Source organism: Siniperca chuatsi, linkage group LG19 (genome assembly GCF_020085105.1).
Source record: "Siniperca chuatsi isolate FFG_IHB_CAS linkage group LG19, ASM2008510v1, whole genome shotgun sequence".
Classification (NCBI taxonomy): domain Eukaryota; kingdom Metazoa; phylum Chordata; class Actinopteri; order Centrarchiformes; family Sinipercidae; genus Siniperca; species Siniperca chuatsi.
Window position 1 is genome coordinate 20,462,894 of NC_058060.1, and position 19,692 is coordinate 20,482,585.

At 39.4% G+C, this 19,692-nt stretch overlaps 1 protein-coding gene across 1 annotated transcript; it reads right to left on the reverse strand.

Annotated features, from left to right (window-relative positions):
• Positions 1 to 355: 355 nt before the first annotated feature.
• Positions 356 to 19,392, reverse strand: gad2 (glutamate decarboxylase 2). Its single transcript, XM_044176851.1, has 16 exons — positions 18,365 to 19,392; positions 17,960 to 18,022; positions 17,646 to 17,792; positions 16,730 to 16,963; positions 15,102 to 15,192; positions 14,125 to 14,237; positions 13,491 to 13,606; positions 12,980 to 13,059; positions 12,013 to 12,067; positions 11,719 to 11,835; positions 10,716 to 10,780; positions 10,534 to 10,612; positions 10,282 to 10,431; positions 9,527 to 9,634; positions 7,867 to 7,956; positions 356 to 4,636 (listed from the first exon to the last, which is right to left on the reverse strand). The coding sequence occupies exons 1-16, from the start codon at positions 18,438 to 18,440 to the stop codon at positions 4,463 to 4,465; spliced, it is 1,758 nt and encodes a 585-aa protein (XP_044032786.1). The 5' UTR covers positions 18,441 to 19,392; the 3' UTR covers positions 356 to 4,462.
• Between the last annotated feature and the right edge of the window lie 300 nt (positions 19,393 to 19,692).

Sequence of the window (19,692 nt, forward strand, 5' to 3'; positions counted from 1 at the left end):
TAGATACCTTGCTACAGGCAATGATTACAAAGCCCTTCTCTATGCTAATGTGCTGCTTAGTGATTAGCATCAATTTATAATATGAGAGGCACTAAAACAATGATCTTAGAGGTCAGAAAAAGATGACATAAACAGGACCAATGCTGTACTGGCACCACTGATACATCCTTACCTTGTGGTGCTGTAAAAGTGCCACTTTGCATGTTCAAGGACTTTCTCACCAGTTTATGTAACAATTTCAACTCTTCTGTTCACGTAACACTGTGATTTTGGCCTACGGTATGAAGCACAACAAAGTTAGCTTTAAAAATGTTACTGTATGTATGTATGAAGAAAAAAGAAGATTCCAATAATCTTTGTTTTGACAATATTTATTTTTATATTCCCCAATAGTAACATATAGTTCAGGACAAATGAATGTTTTAGAGAAGCTAGCACAGCAGTTTGCAGAATATATGATTAAAAATTGCACCATATTCAGTGAAAATGAACTGCACTCTGACTAGGGATTTTAATTGTTCTCATAAACAAACAATATTTCCTGTAAGCAAGAAACCAGGGTATATATTTATAGTTTTTCTATACTTCTGTGTTAAAGGCTGACAACACTTGCATTGGACAAGTATTTGGACTATCAAATCTAAATTCTGTTAATTCTGTTTCTCGTACATCCCATAGAGTCAAGGGTCTCTGTGAAACAAAATCAGAAACGGTGACGTTATGGCACCATGACACGAGTCAACATATTGTCTCAGACACACAAACAGAACGACAGCGGGTAGCCAAGAAACATTAGAGGAAAGCGCGAGGATACATTTTTACTGCTACCAGAGGGCGAAGAGAAAGAGAGAAAAGGTCGTACAGGTGCAGAGCAGAGAAGAGCTTTAAGAGAGACATGCTGAGGGACTACACATATAGATATAATACTCTACGTTCTGAGCTGCGACAGTCTTCAAGCAGAAGAGAAAGACGGAGGATAGAGATAGTCAGTTCAAGCGCGGAGAGGAATACAATGCTAGGCGAGGTTAGCATGCTTGCGGCACGGAGAAACTTTACAGGAAGCCCAAGACACAGAGATCACATATAAAGGCTAGAGCGACAGTGCACTAATCTACAGGCTAAGCTATACATCAGACACTAAAGCTAATTACAGGAGCTACACATACTGTATATATGTATATATATATATATAGAAATAGGTATATAGGAGACCGTATATCAAACAAGCTGGATAGGCGAGGCATTGCATGCACGTGCAAAGGAAGCAAGTCTAGCAGCAGCAGCAGCAGCAAGAGAAACAGAATGTCTGGCTTTCCAAAGACTACCACAGTGAGATTCCTTTGTAATAAATCTGATGTTGTCTGTGTCACAGTGTGTACGCCAGTTTTTTCTGGGAAATGAACAGAATTAGGACAAATAAATCTAAAAAGTATTTTAAACTCTTGGGTGCTCTCTGTTGGGATTTAAGACAGTTAAACAAGAAGCTTTGTAATATCTACAAACTGCTAAAAATGAAATGCTTTCATTTCCAACAGACCCTCACATTCAGGCCAAAGAGCTTAAGTTACATTTTTGAGTAATTTTTTTTAACATCAACTTATGAACAACCATTGGACATTGCACGTTATTAGGTCATGTGTATACTCTAAAGTGCACAACCTCCCCTTTGGAGGAAAACTAGACAATACTGGCAAATTTATACTAAGGCAACACAGTTACAAACACACTAAGGTACACATTGGCACATACTGTCAAGTATCACTTGTGCACAAAAAACACAGTGCTTCAGAGTCAAACGGCTTTGCATATTCGTTTAAAATCCAAACACCAGAGTCTCTGAGCAAGACTCGTAATATTCCAAGGTGAAGTCTGTCCATTTCTTTAAAGCCAGTCCCTGAAACACATTTTCTTTGAAATAGCTAGATGAGTCACAAACCAAGTCAAGTATCTGACATACATACAGTACATACACACAGGAAAAAAGCCTTTTGGACTAACAGGATGAAAATACAGGTAATCTATATTGGAGATAGAGAAAATATTAATACTTTTACCTCACAAATAGTCTCTGGTTATATGTCTTATATACACATATGTATACACAAAGATATGTACTTAGGACATCTTGAAATACTATTTACAATCTATGATCAAAAGTGATTGTACACTGACCGACCATGTTGAGCAAATTGTGCTTTTCTAACTTGTTCTAATGAAAATGCTACAGAACCTCTGCTTGTTAAATCAGGGTTCACATTCTATCAACTAACCTGCCTACAGTAAGCATGTTTTTAGTTTATTTTTTGCTAACTACTGTGCGTAGTAGGAAACTTAATTATCATTAACTATTGTACACTCGAATTCACTGTTTCTTTTGATATTTTGCAGGGTATACAGATTGGACCCATACTCGAATATTGCTTGTGAATGAATAAAGAAGAAATCTCAGTTGCAATGCTAAGGGATGCTCCTCCTCCCCCAAAGAATTAGTGCAAGTGATGTCAGGTATACAGTAGCTGCAAATCTGGGGAAGTTCCTATATTCAGACAAAACACCATTCTTGCCCCGTTCCCCGTTTCTTAAGATCTTTGATCTTTCATTAAGTGCTCATCCAAAACACCACTGACAAATAGCCTCTCTCATTATGGTACTGTGGATGAGATGTTTACATCTTCAAAGTTATAATCCTTAAAATTTTAGTACTGGTTGATTTGGAGACACCTGTGGTTACTGGTGATAACAGCAAGTGTAATAATACAGGTCCCAGATTTCCATTCCAAATGACCAGATTTTGGAGTAGTGGCCACAGTTGGTACTGCAGGTCATGCGATGCCCACTGGCCCAAAAAGCCCTATCATGGCTGGATTAAGCTATCAGTGGGCCCCAGGGCAAGAATTTGCAATTGGGCCCCTACTTACTGCTCTCTGTGCAATGCAAATGTACCCTGTCACCTCCAAGTTCCCTTGAAGTCCAGTGCAACCAGTACTATACTGGAATAATACTTAATTTGTGTTAGTGGTGTTAGTGTTGTGGAAATTAGATACAGTTTTAGAGAATATGCTTCAGGTAAGCACAATATAAAGTAAAATAATAAAAGTCTTACATCAAGACTTTGATTTAGGGTCCCTTTAAAACACATGGCCACAAGATTAGTTAACATTGCAGGGCCCGTCGATATTGTTCTTTAGTGCGGCAAAATTGCAATTAACCAAATGACCAAAACCAGTTCACATACAGTGAACTCCTCTTGGGGTCTGGGGCCCCTGGGCAGTTGCCAACTTTGCCCAGTTGGTAATCCAGCCTTGCTTCCCATAAAACAAGAAAAGAAGACAATGATTTAATTTTGCCACAAACACTCTGACATGATGCTTTGTATTATCAGAATGTCCATTGAATTACTTGCTTGTGGTTAAACAAATGTTGGGCATTCATCGTAGCAAAAAATGGTGTATGAAATAAATACATTCTTAAGGATTATAACTTCATGTTACCTCTGAAGTGTTGATTATTCTCATTTTCTCATGATTCATCATTATAACATGTAAAGCACACTGAGCCCAGCTAAATTTACAGCCTGGTTGGAAATAGTACCCATTTTGATATGTGCATGTAGCTCGTGACATCAAACAAAATGGGTTTAACAAGCCTTTACCAACTTAAATACACTAGAACGAAGTGTGTGTAAAAAGAGTAGAAAGTGTCAGAAGTAATAAGCAACAAAATTAAATTAGCTTCATAAGCTGCAGACCAAACTGTCAGAGGCCGAGGTGATGCATGATGGACCGACATGCCTTCATAAATGCTTTGAATTGACTTTACTGGTGTGTAATTTTGATGGAAATATTTTCCTTGCCATCTTTTGTACATATTTCTAAATCCCTAGGATGGCCTGTTCTGGTTGGGATACTTATTTAACATGTGCTGGTACTGCTATACATCACCAGTCAAGATAATATTGGCCAAAATCACTGCTCGAAGAACTGTGTGCAGATGTAAAGGCAGTTGATTAAGCTGAGGTAAGGTGAAGTGCTTTTTTTTGTTTTAAACCAGAAGTTTAAAATGTAAAGTTACAATAGAACACAACCACGTTTGGCACTTAACAACATACTTGGCAAATGATAAATGATTCAAAAATAAACTCTTCCTCATCGACCTATTGCACAAGCATTTCATATCACAAAAAGTACATATAAAGTTACATCACTTACACTAATCTGGGATCTATTACACTATAGGAAAGGCAGACAGAAGTACTTTAACATAGCTTTGGACCAAGTTAGTCCACTGCAAAGCTACAATACATAATATAGAGATATATCTGTGTATCTTTTTTCTCAAATATACTCTGAAATATGTGACTTTGGAGGAAACAGAGAGAAAAGAAAAAGTTTACCAGTACATTCACGACAAAAAATTCATCCGTCAAGGGGGAAAAGTACAGGAGGATTTGGTGAGATGAGTCTTATAGATCTTGGCCGAGTCGTTCAATCTCCTCAATAAGAAAGTCGATGTCCTCGAAGGTTGCAGCGGGATTTGAGATCACCATGCGGAAAAAGTTGACCTTGTCCCCTTGTGGTTGGTAGCTGACCATGGTTGTCCCGTACTCCATCATCCTGGCCTTTATCACTGGAGCCACCTGAAAGATCCAATAAGTACAGCATGAATTATTATTGCTTCAGAGGAATACAGGAAAAAATATACTGTATAAACTCTGGAGACAATGTCCATCATGAGTATGGCATTCTTAATGTTAAAACTACCAAGCGAGTACAAAACAAATTATATCACTGATGAAATGAGCTTTTAGGGTGAAGATTTGAAGTGCAAAACAAGTTTTGAGAGCATTCAGAGTCAGAATTGTGAGCATAATAGATGTCCTGATCAGCCAAGGGGAGCTGTGTCTGTAGATTTGAGTTAGTAACAGCGTTTACTTTTCTTGCAACCTTTAATGTTGTGCAACTAAGTTTTGGCTTTGAGAACTGATCTCAGGAACTAAAAAACCTATGCTGAGAAACATGTACCTGTGGACTTAAAGCAATATCTTGACATTTTAACTTTAGGTGCTAATAGGTGAAATTTGTTCCCTTTGGACAGAAACAGGCTAGCTGTTTCCCCCCTGCTAAGCTAAGCTAATGAGCCGCTAACTCCATCTTAATATAATATAATGGGCAGAAATGAGAGTGGTATCGATCTTCTCATCGAACTCTCAGCAAGAAAGTGCATTTCTCAAAATGTCAAACTATTCCTTTAAATCTTTCCCTAGATTGTTCTTAAATCCCTCCTTGCAGACTCAAACATCTTGCCTACTGACTGATTAATGCTTAATTTTTATGTTGTTTACTCATTAGTTTTCCCATTAATAAACTGCCATAGGGAGAACAATGCAGTTTGAACTCAGCTGGTACTAATTAATTTGTTTAAAAAGAATGAAAATGTTGAGTGTCGGTCATTTGTCAAACAATCTGTAGTCTGCAATAAAAATACAATTCAAACAAAGGTTTATTCTCAATGAGAATGACTTCCGGATGGGAGCCGAAACGTCTTGATTCTGAAAACAGTGTCCAGATGACTACGACTGAAACCTTTTCTACGATGGAACACTCCTGGACGAATGAGGGACTACACCGTCTTAATTCAAACAAAGTTCACACAAATGCAAGAAGGTTACAAACACTAGATCATCTGGAAATGAACAGTGTGAATCTAAATCAACCAAATCAATAAAAAACTGAGTAATATAAGCATTTTCCCACTGCAATAAACCAAAGAAAATGAACTGAAGGTGTGATCTCATGAGTAAGTGAGTAGTGATTGTGTGAAAAATTACCAACGATAACCAATTGCATCCTTTCAATACCATACATTTTTGGAGAAGTGTCTCTATGTTTCCTCTTTTGTTTGCTTTTTCAGCAACTAAACAAGTCACACTTTCTCCTCAGACTTCTCTGATCCTGGTCCATGTAGGCCATTATCTCCCTCCAGTGTGACAGCTAAATCTGACAGCAGCCGGGTTCACACAGCACTCTGACTGCTGCTGCCAAGTTGAGAGGTTATCTCAGAGAGTAATACTGTGACAGTCATTTATTTTGTGCTCAGCAGAGTTTTGATGGCGGTGTGGATTATGTGCTGTGATGAGCTGTGACAGATTCAATTACAAGTTTGGAACTCACACTCCTTGTTTTGTCCAACACAAAACATATTAAGACATTTTACAGAGGAAAAACAGTAAAAAAAAAAAAAAAAAAGTATAATTTTAGAGCTAGTGCTTGTTGTTTTTGTGAATATTATAGGATCTAAAAATTGTCATACTTGGTGCAGTATTGTGACCCATAATCAACTTAAGTAGGCCTATATGCACATCAGATTCAAAACTTGAGGCGACAGTTTGCTGCCGCTTCAGCTTAAGATCTTAAGTTAACTGTGACACACAGGATCCTCGAGGTCCACCATAATCTAGCAAGAATTTTAATAAATCTGGGTGTATTAAGTTGAAAAATTAAAATAGACTTTTAAAACTCTACTAACTCCTCAAGCAGCCGCAGCTGGTTTCAATGTCAGCTGTATGATCTGAGTCTGCTGGAGTAGTTACTTGTGTATAAACGGTTTACACAGTGGTGGAAAGTAACTAAAGTACATTTAATGTTTAAGTACTACTTTAATGAAGTATATCCAATGTATACTACTTTATACTTCTACTCCACTACATTTTAGATGGAAATATTGTACTTTTTACTTCACTACAGTTATATAACTGCAATAGTTACCAGTTACTTTGATTTTACACACAAAACATACGATCAACTTATTAAATATGATGCATTCTTATAGATTAAAGGCCCCATATTCCCTACCAGGTGTTTTCACCTAAGTTATGCTGGGATTCACATGAGGTCATCATGTATTTATAAGAATGAGCCCCTGAAGTCCCGATTTGAAGTATTTTTCATCTTGTTGCGATAACTTGTATGCAGAAATTATTATCTTGCATATTTTTATCTTGTAGAGTATTATTTTACTGTGGTATTGTTACTTTTACTTAAATAAAGGATCTGAGTAATTCTTCCACCACAGGTCTTACAGTACATAAAGGCTACGGTGCTGTGGCTAGTACTGTAGTTTTCATCACATAATCCATCATTCCTTCTAAATCTCTTGCAGGTGTCCTGTTGCAGTTGGCAGGCCTGCACTTTCTGTAAAATAATCAATCAGCAGCAGGAGATTTCCGTCAAATCAGTCCTTTGACAATTTTCCAGTTATCCTTGTCCTTTAGGAGTAGTCATTATGGCAAGTGGAAACTGAGGAAAGCTCTTTTTTCCTAAACGAGCTAATCGGGCAACATTACATCATCTCTCAATGTTGGTGTCAGAGTCTGTGGAAAAGAGTGAGCTGGCGAAACACTCATCTTCAGTGAAGCATATCCAGTGTTTTTTCAATCAAACTTTGGAAAACAAAAGGAAATCTCTCTATCTAATGTGCTATGACAAAGATGGCAACAATTTACGGTGGATGGTTTTACGGTGAAAGAGAGAGAGGAGAGCTCTTTGTATGGCAGGCATCTACACCATCTGTTTGTCCTAATTGTCAATTAGTAGGCCCCTGATGCTATGGGATCCTCTGAATGGCCGTCACTTTAGCTAACTGAATAGCCTCACTCAAGTCTGGCCTGTGATGCCCTTCCTCTGTGACAGCGTCACAATTTAAGTATAGCTCGTGCATCACAAACTATGTTTTTAATCCTGAGTATAAGTCCTTGTTGTCCCTAATGAGGAGGACATGTGATGGTCAAGCTGGATAGGATATGAAAGGTGCAGTGGAAGGTGTTTTTGGTAGATATTGCTGTCAGGCTTCTTATCTCCACTCGCCCACCTTGTGCAAGTGTTTCTTTCTCTCCTCTTTGTCCTCCATGTAGCGGATCCCAGGAGGGAGGTACCAGAAGCAGACGTTGGTGTGCTGAGGCTGTGGGAAAACACAGAGTTGACAAGAGATGAGAGGAATACACTTCCACAGTCGTGTGACAGCAAAACATGCACACTTTGGGCTGGGAAATAATTCAATATCACTGCCTTTCAGGGGAATTGTATCATGACGATATGATGTGCTATTGTTTTTAAAAATTCTGTGGTTAAAATTAAAACCACTATGTGTAGAATTTGAACATTTCTTATCTTTGGCGCCCCTCAGTGGTAGTATTTTAATCACCGGGATTGACTCATTTTTCCATAAAAACACTTAAGATATCGAGTTGCTCATAATAATGAACCCAGAGAATTATAACCCGACTCTGCAGTTCCCCTCAGTTTTATGGAGCGTTTTTGGAGTTCATTGTTTTGGTTCTATGGCAACTTTACTGCTTTGATTCAGTCTCTCAGTGGGGTCATTTTAGCAGGTAGCATAAAGCCGCTGTAGACAGACTAGCAGACAGACAAAGTTAGCAAATAGCAAGTAAACACAGTGGAGCATTTAGCAGCTAAAGGGCCAGAAATTCATTTCAAACATACCAACCAGCCCTATGCGCAAGTAGACATACTCTATGAAGACACGTATTACATATAGATATAGATATACCTATACCTACAACTTTATACATCTACATATGCAGTACATACATACATCTACACCAATCTTTCTTGCCTGAAATCCTACTGATACCTCAAAATAAAAAGTGCCGAAAGTAACCGTAGCCCATCCATTTCTTCAAGCAAGAGCAGATTCTGTTTGAAAATGGCTTTTTACAGCTCAAATAGGAAATCCATTAGGTGTTCCCAGCATCAGACAGGTATCCTGCCTCTTTCTAAGATACTCTCTATCTGTCTAAAAGCCCCATACAGCTCTATTTTTTGGCATCTGAAGCCCTGCTGGAGCAGCCTGCCTGCCTGCCTGTGAGTGGGAAAGCATTCATTACCAACAGCTGACTAGCCATGCACACCAGCCTCATTTATACAGCCGGGCTGGTTCGGCGGTAGTATATTCAACATCAGATTGATGTAATGGCTCAATGGGAGGCATAGACAAGTGAACACCTGGGCCAAAACCCAGAGGACTTGGCTTTTCCCCATCACCCTCTGGGTTATGATGCTCTGCCTTTTGTGGCTCAGCAGGAAAACAATAAGCCTTGAAAAATTAAAGAGCGTTCGCTATAAATGACTCTTGGGTGTCCAAGCACTCCTTTTATAAAAGAGTTTTTAGCTAATAACCCTGTCATCCCTGCATATGTTTGTGTTGCTGTAGTTTTGCTCGGTAGAGGACATTTCAGACGCCATGCTATTCATATGCATATGAGCAATTATAGGCTGTTATGCTATTCATTACACATAATAGCAGCACATTATACTGGCAGCAAGAGGTAAAAGTAGCATTCATCCAACACAAAGCAAGAGCACACTGCATGCCAATCAAGTCAACGATAATGGCACTGAATACACTGAGGTAAAAGAAACAACATGCACTAATGTTAGCTACTTTTCTACGATAATGTGGCTGCAGATAAATTATCTTTGTGGAGAGTCAAAGTTAAATGTGTACATACTTTCCCATCAAAGACCATCTCGTATCCTTCTCTGTCTTTGATCTTGTTGTAGAGGTACTCTGACAGCTCCAAGCACTTGTCAATCTGAGCCTCAAACCCAATAGTGCCCTGTCAAAGGAAAGAGTGTTAGTTTTGAAACATTTATTTAGAAACATTTAAAGAAACTGAAGGTATTATGGCTGTGTAAATAAGAAGAGACAGGCGCAAATCATATTTTTCTGCTAGAAAATTGGTTAAGAATGTCCAAAATTTGCATTTAATTCAGTCTCTTGACACACATCTGTCATGAACATATAATAAAAATGAGTCAAAAAGCAACATTAAAAGGAAACAATAGTGCAAAAACTAAATTAAAGGAAGTATAAGAACATCTATTAGAGTTTAAATATCCAAGACTTGAATACAAGACAAAATAAGGATTTGGTTCAGGGTAGTTTGACTCCAATGAAATTAGGTAAATCCCTAGTATGTTTAACTTTTACACTACAATATTTTTCTGTCTCATCAAATTTTCCATGTTGTTTCCTGTGAATTGCTTTGGTTAAAAGATGAAAAAGTTAGGTTCAAAATGTGTAGAGAAAAAATCCCTGAAACCACTGCTTTTGTAACATAATGTAGAGGCTGATGCCACACTATGACCATAGGCAGAACTAAACCTGTCCAGGATGTCTATCACCACAAAATCAGTCTGCATTTCAAATAACTGTGTGCAAATATGAGCAAAAGCGCTAATGTCCATGCTAGCTTTTCCTTACCTTAGCTCTCCACATGAGCCACAGCTTGAAGATGTCCACGTGGCGTCCACACTGCAGCGCTTTGTCTCCAGTGTCGTAGGAAAGGTCGTAGTGTTTGTCCTGCTGGAACAGGTAGCAAGCGTGCATCTGGTTGCAGTTCTGCATCAGACCCTGTGGAGTCAGATCCAGAATGTTTATAATTACCACAAGAACACAACAACAAATATTCACTGTATGTGACAAAGAGATTTTGTTAACTGGGACAAGGCCGACCTCCTCTCTGACCAGCAGGGCCGAACACTGCAGAGGGACGGACATCATCTTGTGTGGGTTCCATGTTACTGAATTGGCCCTGCAGTTAACAAAAACATCCACCAGGCATCATTACTGCAAATGCTCGTTAACGTCTCACGCTTGTAAGTTTGTATTCACCGCCCCAAAAAAATGTCACTTGCCTCTCAACTCCGTCCAGCTTCCACCTGTGTCTCCTGGACATGAGGAGGCTTCCTCCCCATGCACCCTGACAGGACAGACAGATGATAATGTGACACTTGGTTATGGGTCATTCAGCACTGCCACAAGACAGCGGTAGAGTGTCAAAGAGTTGTCCAACATATATGTTCAAACTTTTATTAAAGGGACACTCCACTGATTTAACATGCATAAAGTCTTCTGTATCTCTGGAGGAGCTTTGTCATTTACCAGGTGTGGAGGGTCTAACAATAGATAATATCAAGTTGCATTGTGGGAAATGTACCCTTAGAGGAATAAACGACATGATTGGCATCTTTACTCTAAATATTGGCTGTCAGCTTTCAAAAAGGTTTACATATACTGTAAGTCTACATGTCAGAAGCTTGTGTGGATGTTTTTGCAAGCATTTGTGGATTATAATGTTTACTATTGAGATTTAAGAAAGCCACCAAACACACTTGTATCACGGCATCCACAAAAGCACATATTCCGACAAAAGCAGCAGCTGCCACAACACTCCGAAGCAGAATGTTTTTTTTCCCATCTCAGCCAGTTGAGGAATGATAGATAAGGCCATTTATGTCTCTTAATAGAGGTGTCCCCCTGTCAGGACTAAATCACCTTCATTAATAGATAGTTTCTTCAGTAAGAGGGCCCATGATAGCAAAGTCAGGGGAGAAGATGATTTACAGCCTCTGTTCCAGTTTTTCTAATCCCCAGTGTTAGATAGGAAATGGCTGGCTCCTATCTGGGTCAACCGCAAGCAGTTAGAGGCGAGACAGACATAATAGATTTGTCAAACTCACTGTTGAGCTCTGCATTTCTATGCATTCCTTCACAAAAATCCCTGCTGTGGGCAAATATTGTGCATCACAGAGGTTTCAGGTAATAACAGTGTTTTAAATGGGGCAAAAGGAAATGTTTATGCAGTTTTGTGTCTGCAGCCTTTAGATTCCACACAAAAGGTTAATTTGTTTTACTCACATCCACATGCATCCAGATGTTGTACTTTTTGCAGATGTCAGAAATGGCAATGAGAGGGTCAAATGCTCCGTACACTGTTGTTCCAGCAGTCGCACTTACAAAGAAAGGCACAAATCCCTGCAAAATCACAAACAAAAAAATTATTGTACATAAAGCAGCTACTGATGCAATTATAACAATGCCAATGTGGTTCCAAATTTCCCCCATCATCAGTGCAGACTCAGTCGACCAAATACCATAAAATCAGACTGTCTACACTATTAATAGCTGTGTTGTAAGTGTGTAACACATTACTTTCTGTTTCGCCTCCAGTATTCTCCTCTCAAGGTCAGCTGGGATCATTTTACCACTGCAAAGCAAAAACAAGCTTTAGTTGCTTCTTGAGTTGTTTGTGAATTCATCAGTGGTGGGAGAATTATTCAGATCATTTTCTTATATGAAAGTACCAATACAACAACGTAAAAATACTCCATTACAAGTCGAACTCTTGCATTCAAAATCCTACTTAAGTATTATTAGCAAAATGCACTTAAAGTATCAAAGTACTTGTTCTGGAAGAAATGGCCCCTTTATCTGATATAATATTATATATGATATTATAAGATTGTTAATACTGATGCATAAATGTGTAAGCTGCATTTTACTGTATTAACTACTTTATATACAGTTACTGTAGGTAGTTTAGCCCAGTGGTTCCCAACCTAGGGGTCTGACCCCTCCAAAGGGTCACAAGATAAATCTGAGGGGTCATGAGATGATTAATAGGAGAGAAAAAAAGAAAACACAAAGTTCTGATATACAAATCTGTTTTCGGTTTTTGGACTTTTCTCAAAATCTTTGCTGTTATTTGTGAAATATTGGATAATTTTACCTTTGGGCCTCAAACAGTATTTAAATTAGACCATCTGAGAAGTTTAGAGTCTCTCAAAGACTTCTGAAAGTTGGCAAAGGGCCCAGTCGAGACATTACTTTTTTATAAGGAGTCACAGGTCAAAAAAATGGGAAACCACTGGTTTTAAACTCATCACATGTTGTTTTAGGTAAAAATGTAATCTGCAAAGTAACTACAGCTGTTATATAAATAAATAAATAATAAATACATGAATGAAGTTGAGTAAAAGTACAATATTTCCCACTGAATTGTAATGGAGTAGAAGTTTAAAGTAGCAGAAAATGGAGTGCAAGTAAAAACTGTACTTAAGTAAATGTACTCAGTTACTTTCCACCACTGGAATTTATAAACTAATTTCTAATATTTTACCTTTCATCTGCTTTGATGCAGATCACACTCTCTGTCCCGATGCCAAGAGCTGCTGCACCTTTTTTGATTGAAAAATGGCTCTGAAAGATGACACAGATGATGCGTTTAACTGTCTGTACACCAGGTCACAGGAGGGAAGAAAATATAGAAATAATAAAACTTGTCCAACAGTTTTGATGCTGAAAGGTTTGTGTGTTATTGAATGGCTTTTTGCTCACAACATCTTTCAAATGTTGGAGGATGAAGGAGGTGACATGTAATGTAACAGACACACCCGTCGCCACCTTGTGTCCTTCAGCGTCTGACGCATAACGTCAGCTTCATATCAGCGCTGGTGGTGTGAAAGTCACTTTTAAAACACACATCAAGCACAGCTAATGTGCAAGTTAAAGTTACTACTGGAGAGGAAGATCTTTGACATTTGACTTCAGAAAACTGTGATCAGTACTCATTATTTGATCCAATAAGACACACATTGACAATGCAGCTGAATTGAGACATAAATGCCTACATGTTCGGACGTGAAGGCCACCAGTCTGGGAACAGATGACATTCCTTTCTCCTTCACTTCAGGGAACATCTTGAAGCGGGCCAGCAGCATGGCATACATATTAGAAATAGCACCACCTAGAGGACGGACAGGGCTCAGTGATTTACAGCCAGTCAGTGTCAGTCCACATCACAGCCTTAACTAGCAAGTCTCATGGGAATTATGCAGGGTTTCTAACTGACACAAAGCGTAACAGATTTTAAAAATGTCCGTGCATGTTTAAAATAATGAAACAAAACCACAAATCCTTTGTTTGCAGCGTATCAAGAGCATATCGGGAGATGACACAGCATCCAAAATCACAGTTCACTGTCCACAGTGTCAGAGCCAATCACAGTGTTTTTCATTAAATTCTCCAATGAGTGCTCCTCATCATGTGTCAAACGGAAATGCATGGGAGAAATTAAAGACTGGAGGGTGACGAGGTGGGGGCTTAAGTTGGAAAAAGAAAATTATTTTATGCTAATTGGCTTTGAAACGAGTTCCATTTATATCATCAAAATGCAAATTGACACATTACAGCACGCATACACAGGCTGTTCCATTTTCAGTAAAACAGAGGGGTGGTGGGATTGGCATCGCCTCACGTACATACCAGGAGAGAAAATGCCATCTCCTCTTCCATCCGCCCAGCCAATGATCTCCCTCATCTTCTTCAGACTGACGTATTCCAGTAGCACAAAGACAGGAGCCACCTCATAGGTGAACCTGCGTTACACAAGGGACATCACATGGTGCTGGTTACACAAAATGTGCCATGACTCATCACCGAAAAATAGCCAGTAAACAGACATTTTTCCCTCTGCCGTTTGGCTGTTTCAGGAAATATTTAGAGTTGAAATTGATGGCTCTTGCAGAGGCTGACAAAACACAAAATAATTCTAATTCTTGAAGGACAAAAACCAATATTTTGTGTACTAAAGATGTCCATTATTTCTGAAGCGGTAAAAATATCTTAATTTGTACTAATGCTTTTGAACAAAATGTACCAGCATCCACATAAAAATTAACTGTTTTTTGAAGATTTACATTTCTTTTGCCACGTCGTAGGCTACAAAATGTGCTCTCTGTTGTACAGAAGTCTGACGTTTTAATCATCCTTGCTGCAGTAAAAAGTAAAATTTCCTGTATGTGCCTCCTGTTATATTTTTCTATTAATGCATAATGTATTAGCTGCAGTCATTTAAAAAAAAACAGTGTCAACAGCAGGCTGGTTTTGCGGCGGCTCACAGTTGCCAAGGCTGACTTTAGAGTTTATCACCCCAAAAACACACACACCAAAATTAGCCTCAGATTAGTCTGAATTTAATTTCAGAGCTAATTTTCTCCCCTTGAATCTCCATGGGGATCAGAGGTGAGGGGGGAGGGATAAAAGGCAGAGGTGGGAGGGGAGGAGGAGGGGGTCTGCCTTTCATTTCACCCTTTTCATTTGGCATGATTGAGTGAAAAAAAGCTGCTATCAGCCCGTGCAGACGCAGAGCAGAGTGCATTCGGATGGACCGGAAATAGAATTCATTGTCATTACCATTATCACCATTTAAAATCACGATGAAGCACGGGCCACATACTTACATATTGGTGTTGGCAGTGGATGTTAGCCAATCGGCTGCTAGCCCGACCATGTCTAATCCTGTAGAGAGCTGATTGAAATACCTAGGGTGGGCTGAATGAAAAGGAGCAAAGGAAAAATGAGAGGGGAAGGGTGTGAGATGGCTGCAATTTCAACATTTTTTTATCTGGTGTCAAGAAAATTGAAATGTGCTTTTTATGTGTTTATGCTGAGTTTGTGCAAAAGGCCCAGAAACTATCATCTGCTAAACGCTTTAATTGCAGGTTAGATATGCAGCTGCGGTGGCGTTTTAAAATCATCTTGAGAAATAATGCAAGGGTAATGTAGGAGTTTAGTGGAGGGTATAAACACGCCCAAATTGAGTTTTTCCACCTTTGTTTTATAATACAGGCAACATCTCACACCAAAAAGCTTTGAAAATGAGGAAATTATATGTGGATGTTTTTTTAAAAAAAAAACAAGACAAACTTAATGTTTGTAAGCGTCTGATTCATGATGAAAGTTAGACACACTTGAATTTTCCTTTATTCTATATTATAAACATGCAACGTAACACTTTACTTCAACCCCCCAATGTAACATTTATAAGCAGCATATAAACAGTGACTGTAATAAATGGTTTATAACACACTATAATGTAGTTTTAAGCAGATAAGTGTTTGTTAATGCATTTGTCTACAACTACTGTATAAGTGGACGGTGGTGTCTAGACAGATAGTGAATGACAAAATAGAAAAAATAAATGTCTTCATAGGAAAAGTTATAATCGTTGACAAATACTGTACATTAATAAACACTCAAAAAGGTTCTTATATCTGCTTACAACTGCACTACAGTGTGTTATATAGCATTTATTAAATGTTTATAAACTGTTTATAAATGCTAAATGGGGGGTTAAAGTAAAGATAAAAAAATATATCTATATTTGTTTTTTGTTGCTGTAAATTTCCTCCTGCGTGTGACAGTCAGGAGAGAATAATGGACTTGGCCCATGAAGCCTGGTTATTAGCCCATTATCTCCTACATGGTGAACCAGATTTACTGCGTCACTGCATTTATCGGTCTAGTGGCCAGGAGGAGGGAAAGGAGGACAACTTCCAGGTTGATTTGTTTTGTATAGACATCATTTATTATATATTTTTCTTTAAACACAGATTGTTTTCTGTTTTTTTCCCCCTTTCTTTTCGTCTGTCTTCACCGTGTAAATTTCTGGAGGATATCCCTCAATAAAAATGTAGACAGTATTCACCTAAAATTCTTTTAACTCATATTCGCCAATTAGTGATTTTCTAGTAGAGTCTGTCATCTGTTACGTATTTTTGTTTTTCTGTGCTACAATTTAGGACTGGCTCTGTACTATGCATGGCCTAGTTGTTTTCTCTTTATACGTTTTCTTATATTTCTGTGCATTTTAGAAAGCCATTAAATGTCTATTGTGATTTAGACATATTTAACACAAAGACAGGCAGCAGGCCGGGATTTAGGCCTACATATATTTAAAAGGTGAAGCTTTAAAGCGGGGTATATTTCCTAACGTGCCAAACTGATCATGTTTCTGGCATATTTGAAAAGTCAGAAATAAGTAGGCTATTTATCTAGAATGTATCCCAGCATTCAAACTCAGGCCTACCTGTTTTGATGGCGTATTTCAGAGTAGCGCGACAGCTGATCAAGATATCATCCAGAGTCGCCGGCTCCTCTTGCAGCTCCCAGTTGTTCATCTGCAGCAGCTCGTTTGGATAATGAAAATCAATAACTTTAGTTTCCCGGTCGAAAGACTCCACGATGTAGGCCAGTAAGATATCCACAACTTCCTGCAGGAAGGTCATTGTTTTGGTGTCACCGTCCATGGCAGGTAACAGGTCTGTAAAACAAAACAAACAATAAAAAAGGGGGACATTTTGTGATTTGGATTTCAGGGACTTGGAAAGATGAATCTGTGGAGAGGAGTCTCGCAAGTGTTCATGCAACATTAAGTTGCATATGTGTAGGCCTTTAAAATGGAGATTTCGCTGTGAAATTCTCCTTTAGGCCTACAAACAAAAAAAAAGTCCGCAGTTTCTGCGACGCTCAACACCTCAAAACAAGAGATTCTGCTGAAGGTGACCTCTCCAGAAATAGTCCACCACTGCAAAAATGTTCAACTCGCTGAATATTGCAGACATTAAATCTAAATATATAGATACAGATAATGATTTATTTCATCGAAAACAGGCGTATGTTCTGTCGTTTGTTTCCATTTTCTTTTTAATGTGTGTCGTGTATTTTTTTCAAGGTGAGGACAAAGAATAAAACACCTCTAAGAATCTCAATAAAAATGACATTTAAAGGACACATATTGAAAAAAGTCGATTTTCAAAATGTCAAGTGCAATAAATTCATATATTGGTATTTTTTGATTTATTTGAAGAAATGACTACACTTACTGTAAAAAAAAAAAAACTTGTTTGTGGCATTTCTACACTGAATAAATCTGGACAATCCAAAGCAAGGCCAAGCTCTGCCTCACAGTGTTAAAAGTCCAGGTTTACAGCCTGCTTTTGTACCTGTTGAATAGAGGTCGGAGAAGCCCACAGCAGCTTTGGTGCAGTTGCAGGATTTGTTGCAGCCGCAGGTGCCAGCAGCCTCCGTCTGCGGCGGCTGCTTGGCGGCCGGCTCGGCGGGTTTCTCCACTTCCCCGACATTGAGCAGCGCTTTGGAAATCACAAAACAGCAATGACATAATTTTATTATCTGTCAACAAGGCCCGGCCGTAAACATAATGATGGAAATAACGGAAACACGTCTGCCCAAATAGCGTCCCCACCCACTCCCACCCCTCAGCACCCCCCCGCACTCCCATCGCTGTGAACCAACATACCACATAATTTCGATCCAATTCCTCCAGGAAATTTCTGGGCCGCCGCTTGGCACCAAGCCCTGGCTGGAAGAGAGAAGATAAATCAAATAAGGATGCGCAGGCTTCGAGTTCAGAGTCCAACTTTAAGATAGCAGCCGAAACACAAAAAGCGCCATGCAAGTTGTAGGAAAACAACGCTTTAGACAAAGGAAGAAGGAAAGGTGGAAGAAGGAAAGGTGGAAGAAGGAAAGGTGGAAGAAGGAAAGGTGTCAAGGCAGATGTGTCGACTATAAATACAGCAGGCCTGTTTGGGTTTTCATTCGGCGGCAGTAACACCAAATGCAGCGCACTGGCTTGAGACAATGCACTGGAATTAGTGCTGCGCCCGGTCCACCAGAGGTGGTTTGAAGACAAAAAGCCACTCACTCATGCTGGGGCTCTGACTCCCGGTATTGGCCCCCGCATTATCTCCGCCAAGAGACCAGAAACCGTGTGATGCCATTGTTGCCGGTAGTTAGGAGCTGCAGGAGACACGGAGACCGACAGAGCCCATCCACACGCGACGACCCGGAGCTGTTCAAAGCTGATGTGGTGCTGAATGTGACCAGACCTCTCCGACTGCTGAAAATCCAGCCGTGCATCCAATAGACGCTTTATGCTGCAGGAGAGCACCTAGAAAATAAAAGGTTTGGGGGAAAAGAAGCACAAAAGGCGTCCACGGTGCTCTTTCTGCAGGCGTCTACAGGTGCACGAAGCATAAAGCAGCGTCTTCCCAGAGAAATCCGCAAACACTTGACTTCACCGGCGCACTCGGTCAGCGCTTCCACGCAGAGCGCAGCCACTCTCTTCACTTCATAGAAAATATAGTGCAAGAATAAGTTCAGGCGCAGTGAAATTTCTGCTTTGGATGGAAATTTGCCAAATTTCCCAAATAAAACAAAAGCAAAAATGAACTGCAGCCGAAAGGTGATGAGAAGTGGTTTCAGTAAGCATCTATATGCTACAGCTGCTGGTAAATATGCAGCACGTAAGCCAAGACTAATTGCATCTAACCTAAATTTCACGTCACTACAGAAATCCCATCGTGATTCACTTCAAGTCATGACGAACTGCGTTGCGTCGTGACTCCATACATCCCCAACATCTTGTCCCCTGCGCGCTGAACTCTCCCTCCATACAGACAGTGAATGCCAACTAATTCATCTGCCCAGCGATTGCAGATCTATTTCTCTAATTGCCCGCTTCCGGTGGAGGAAAAAGCGGGGCGGCGAGGAGACTTGGTTGAAATACATAAGTGCTCATGGGTCCCTCCTCTCTCCTCTCAGTGGGGCGCGTTACTCCAAAAGTATTTTTTCGTCGTTACTTGTTTCAGGGAGAATAATTCCCATCGCTCTCTTTTGTTGCACCATTTTTTGGGTTTTTTTTGCACATATCATGATTATCCAGGACTTTCTTCACCCCAATATGGATTAACCATCCAAGGTTTTGTCACCCTAAAATAAAATTAAAATCCTCCGGTTTACTAATTATGAATTTGGATGGGCACTGGTTTGTAGATTTTGGATAGGCTAATGTAAAAAAGAAAATAGGAATTGAAATAGTATCATAGCCTTTTTCCACACATTATCCGTTACTAATTACAATATTGCAACCCTGTCATGTCCTGCGCTGTTTCCTTATCGTTTATCATGAATGAGAGCAAACGGAGCCTGCGGGCATCTAGCCTGAGCTACATCTCTTATGATTTATGAATG

Bases quoted from the DNA above. Each gene is read 5' to 3' on its own strand.
- gad2 (XM_044176851.1), bottom strand. From the start codon at position 18,440: ATGGCATCACACGGTTTCTGGTCTCTTGGCGGAGATAATGCGGGGGCC. The intron at 13,607-14,124 runs GTATGTACGTGA...TCCGTCCTCTAG, and splicing joins AGATGGCATTTTCTCTCCTG to GTGGTGCTATTTCTAATATG. The intron at 13,060-13,490 runs GTAGGCATTTAT...GTCATCTTTCAG, and splicing joins TGGCCTTCACGTCCGAACAT to AGCCATTTTTCAATCAAAAA.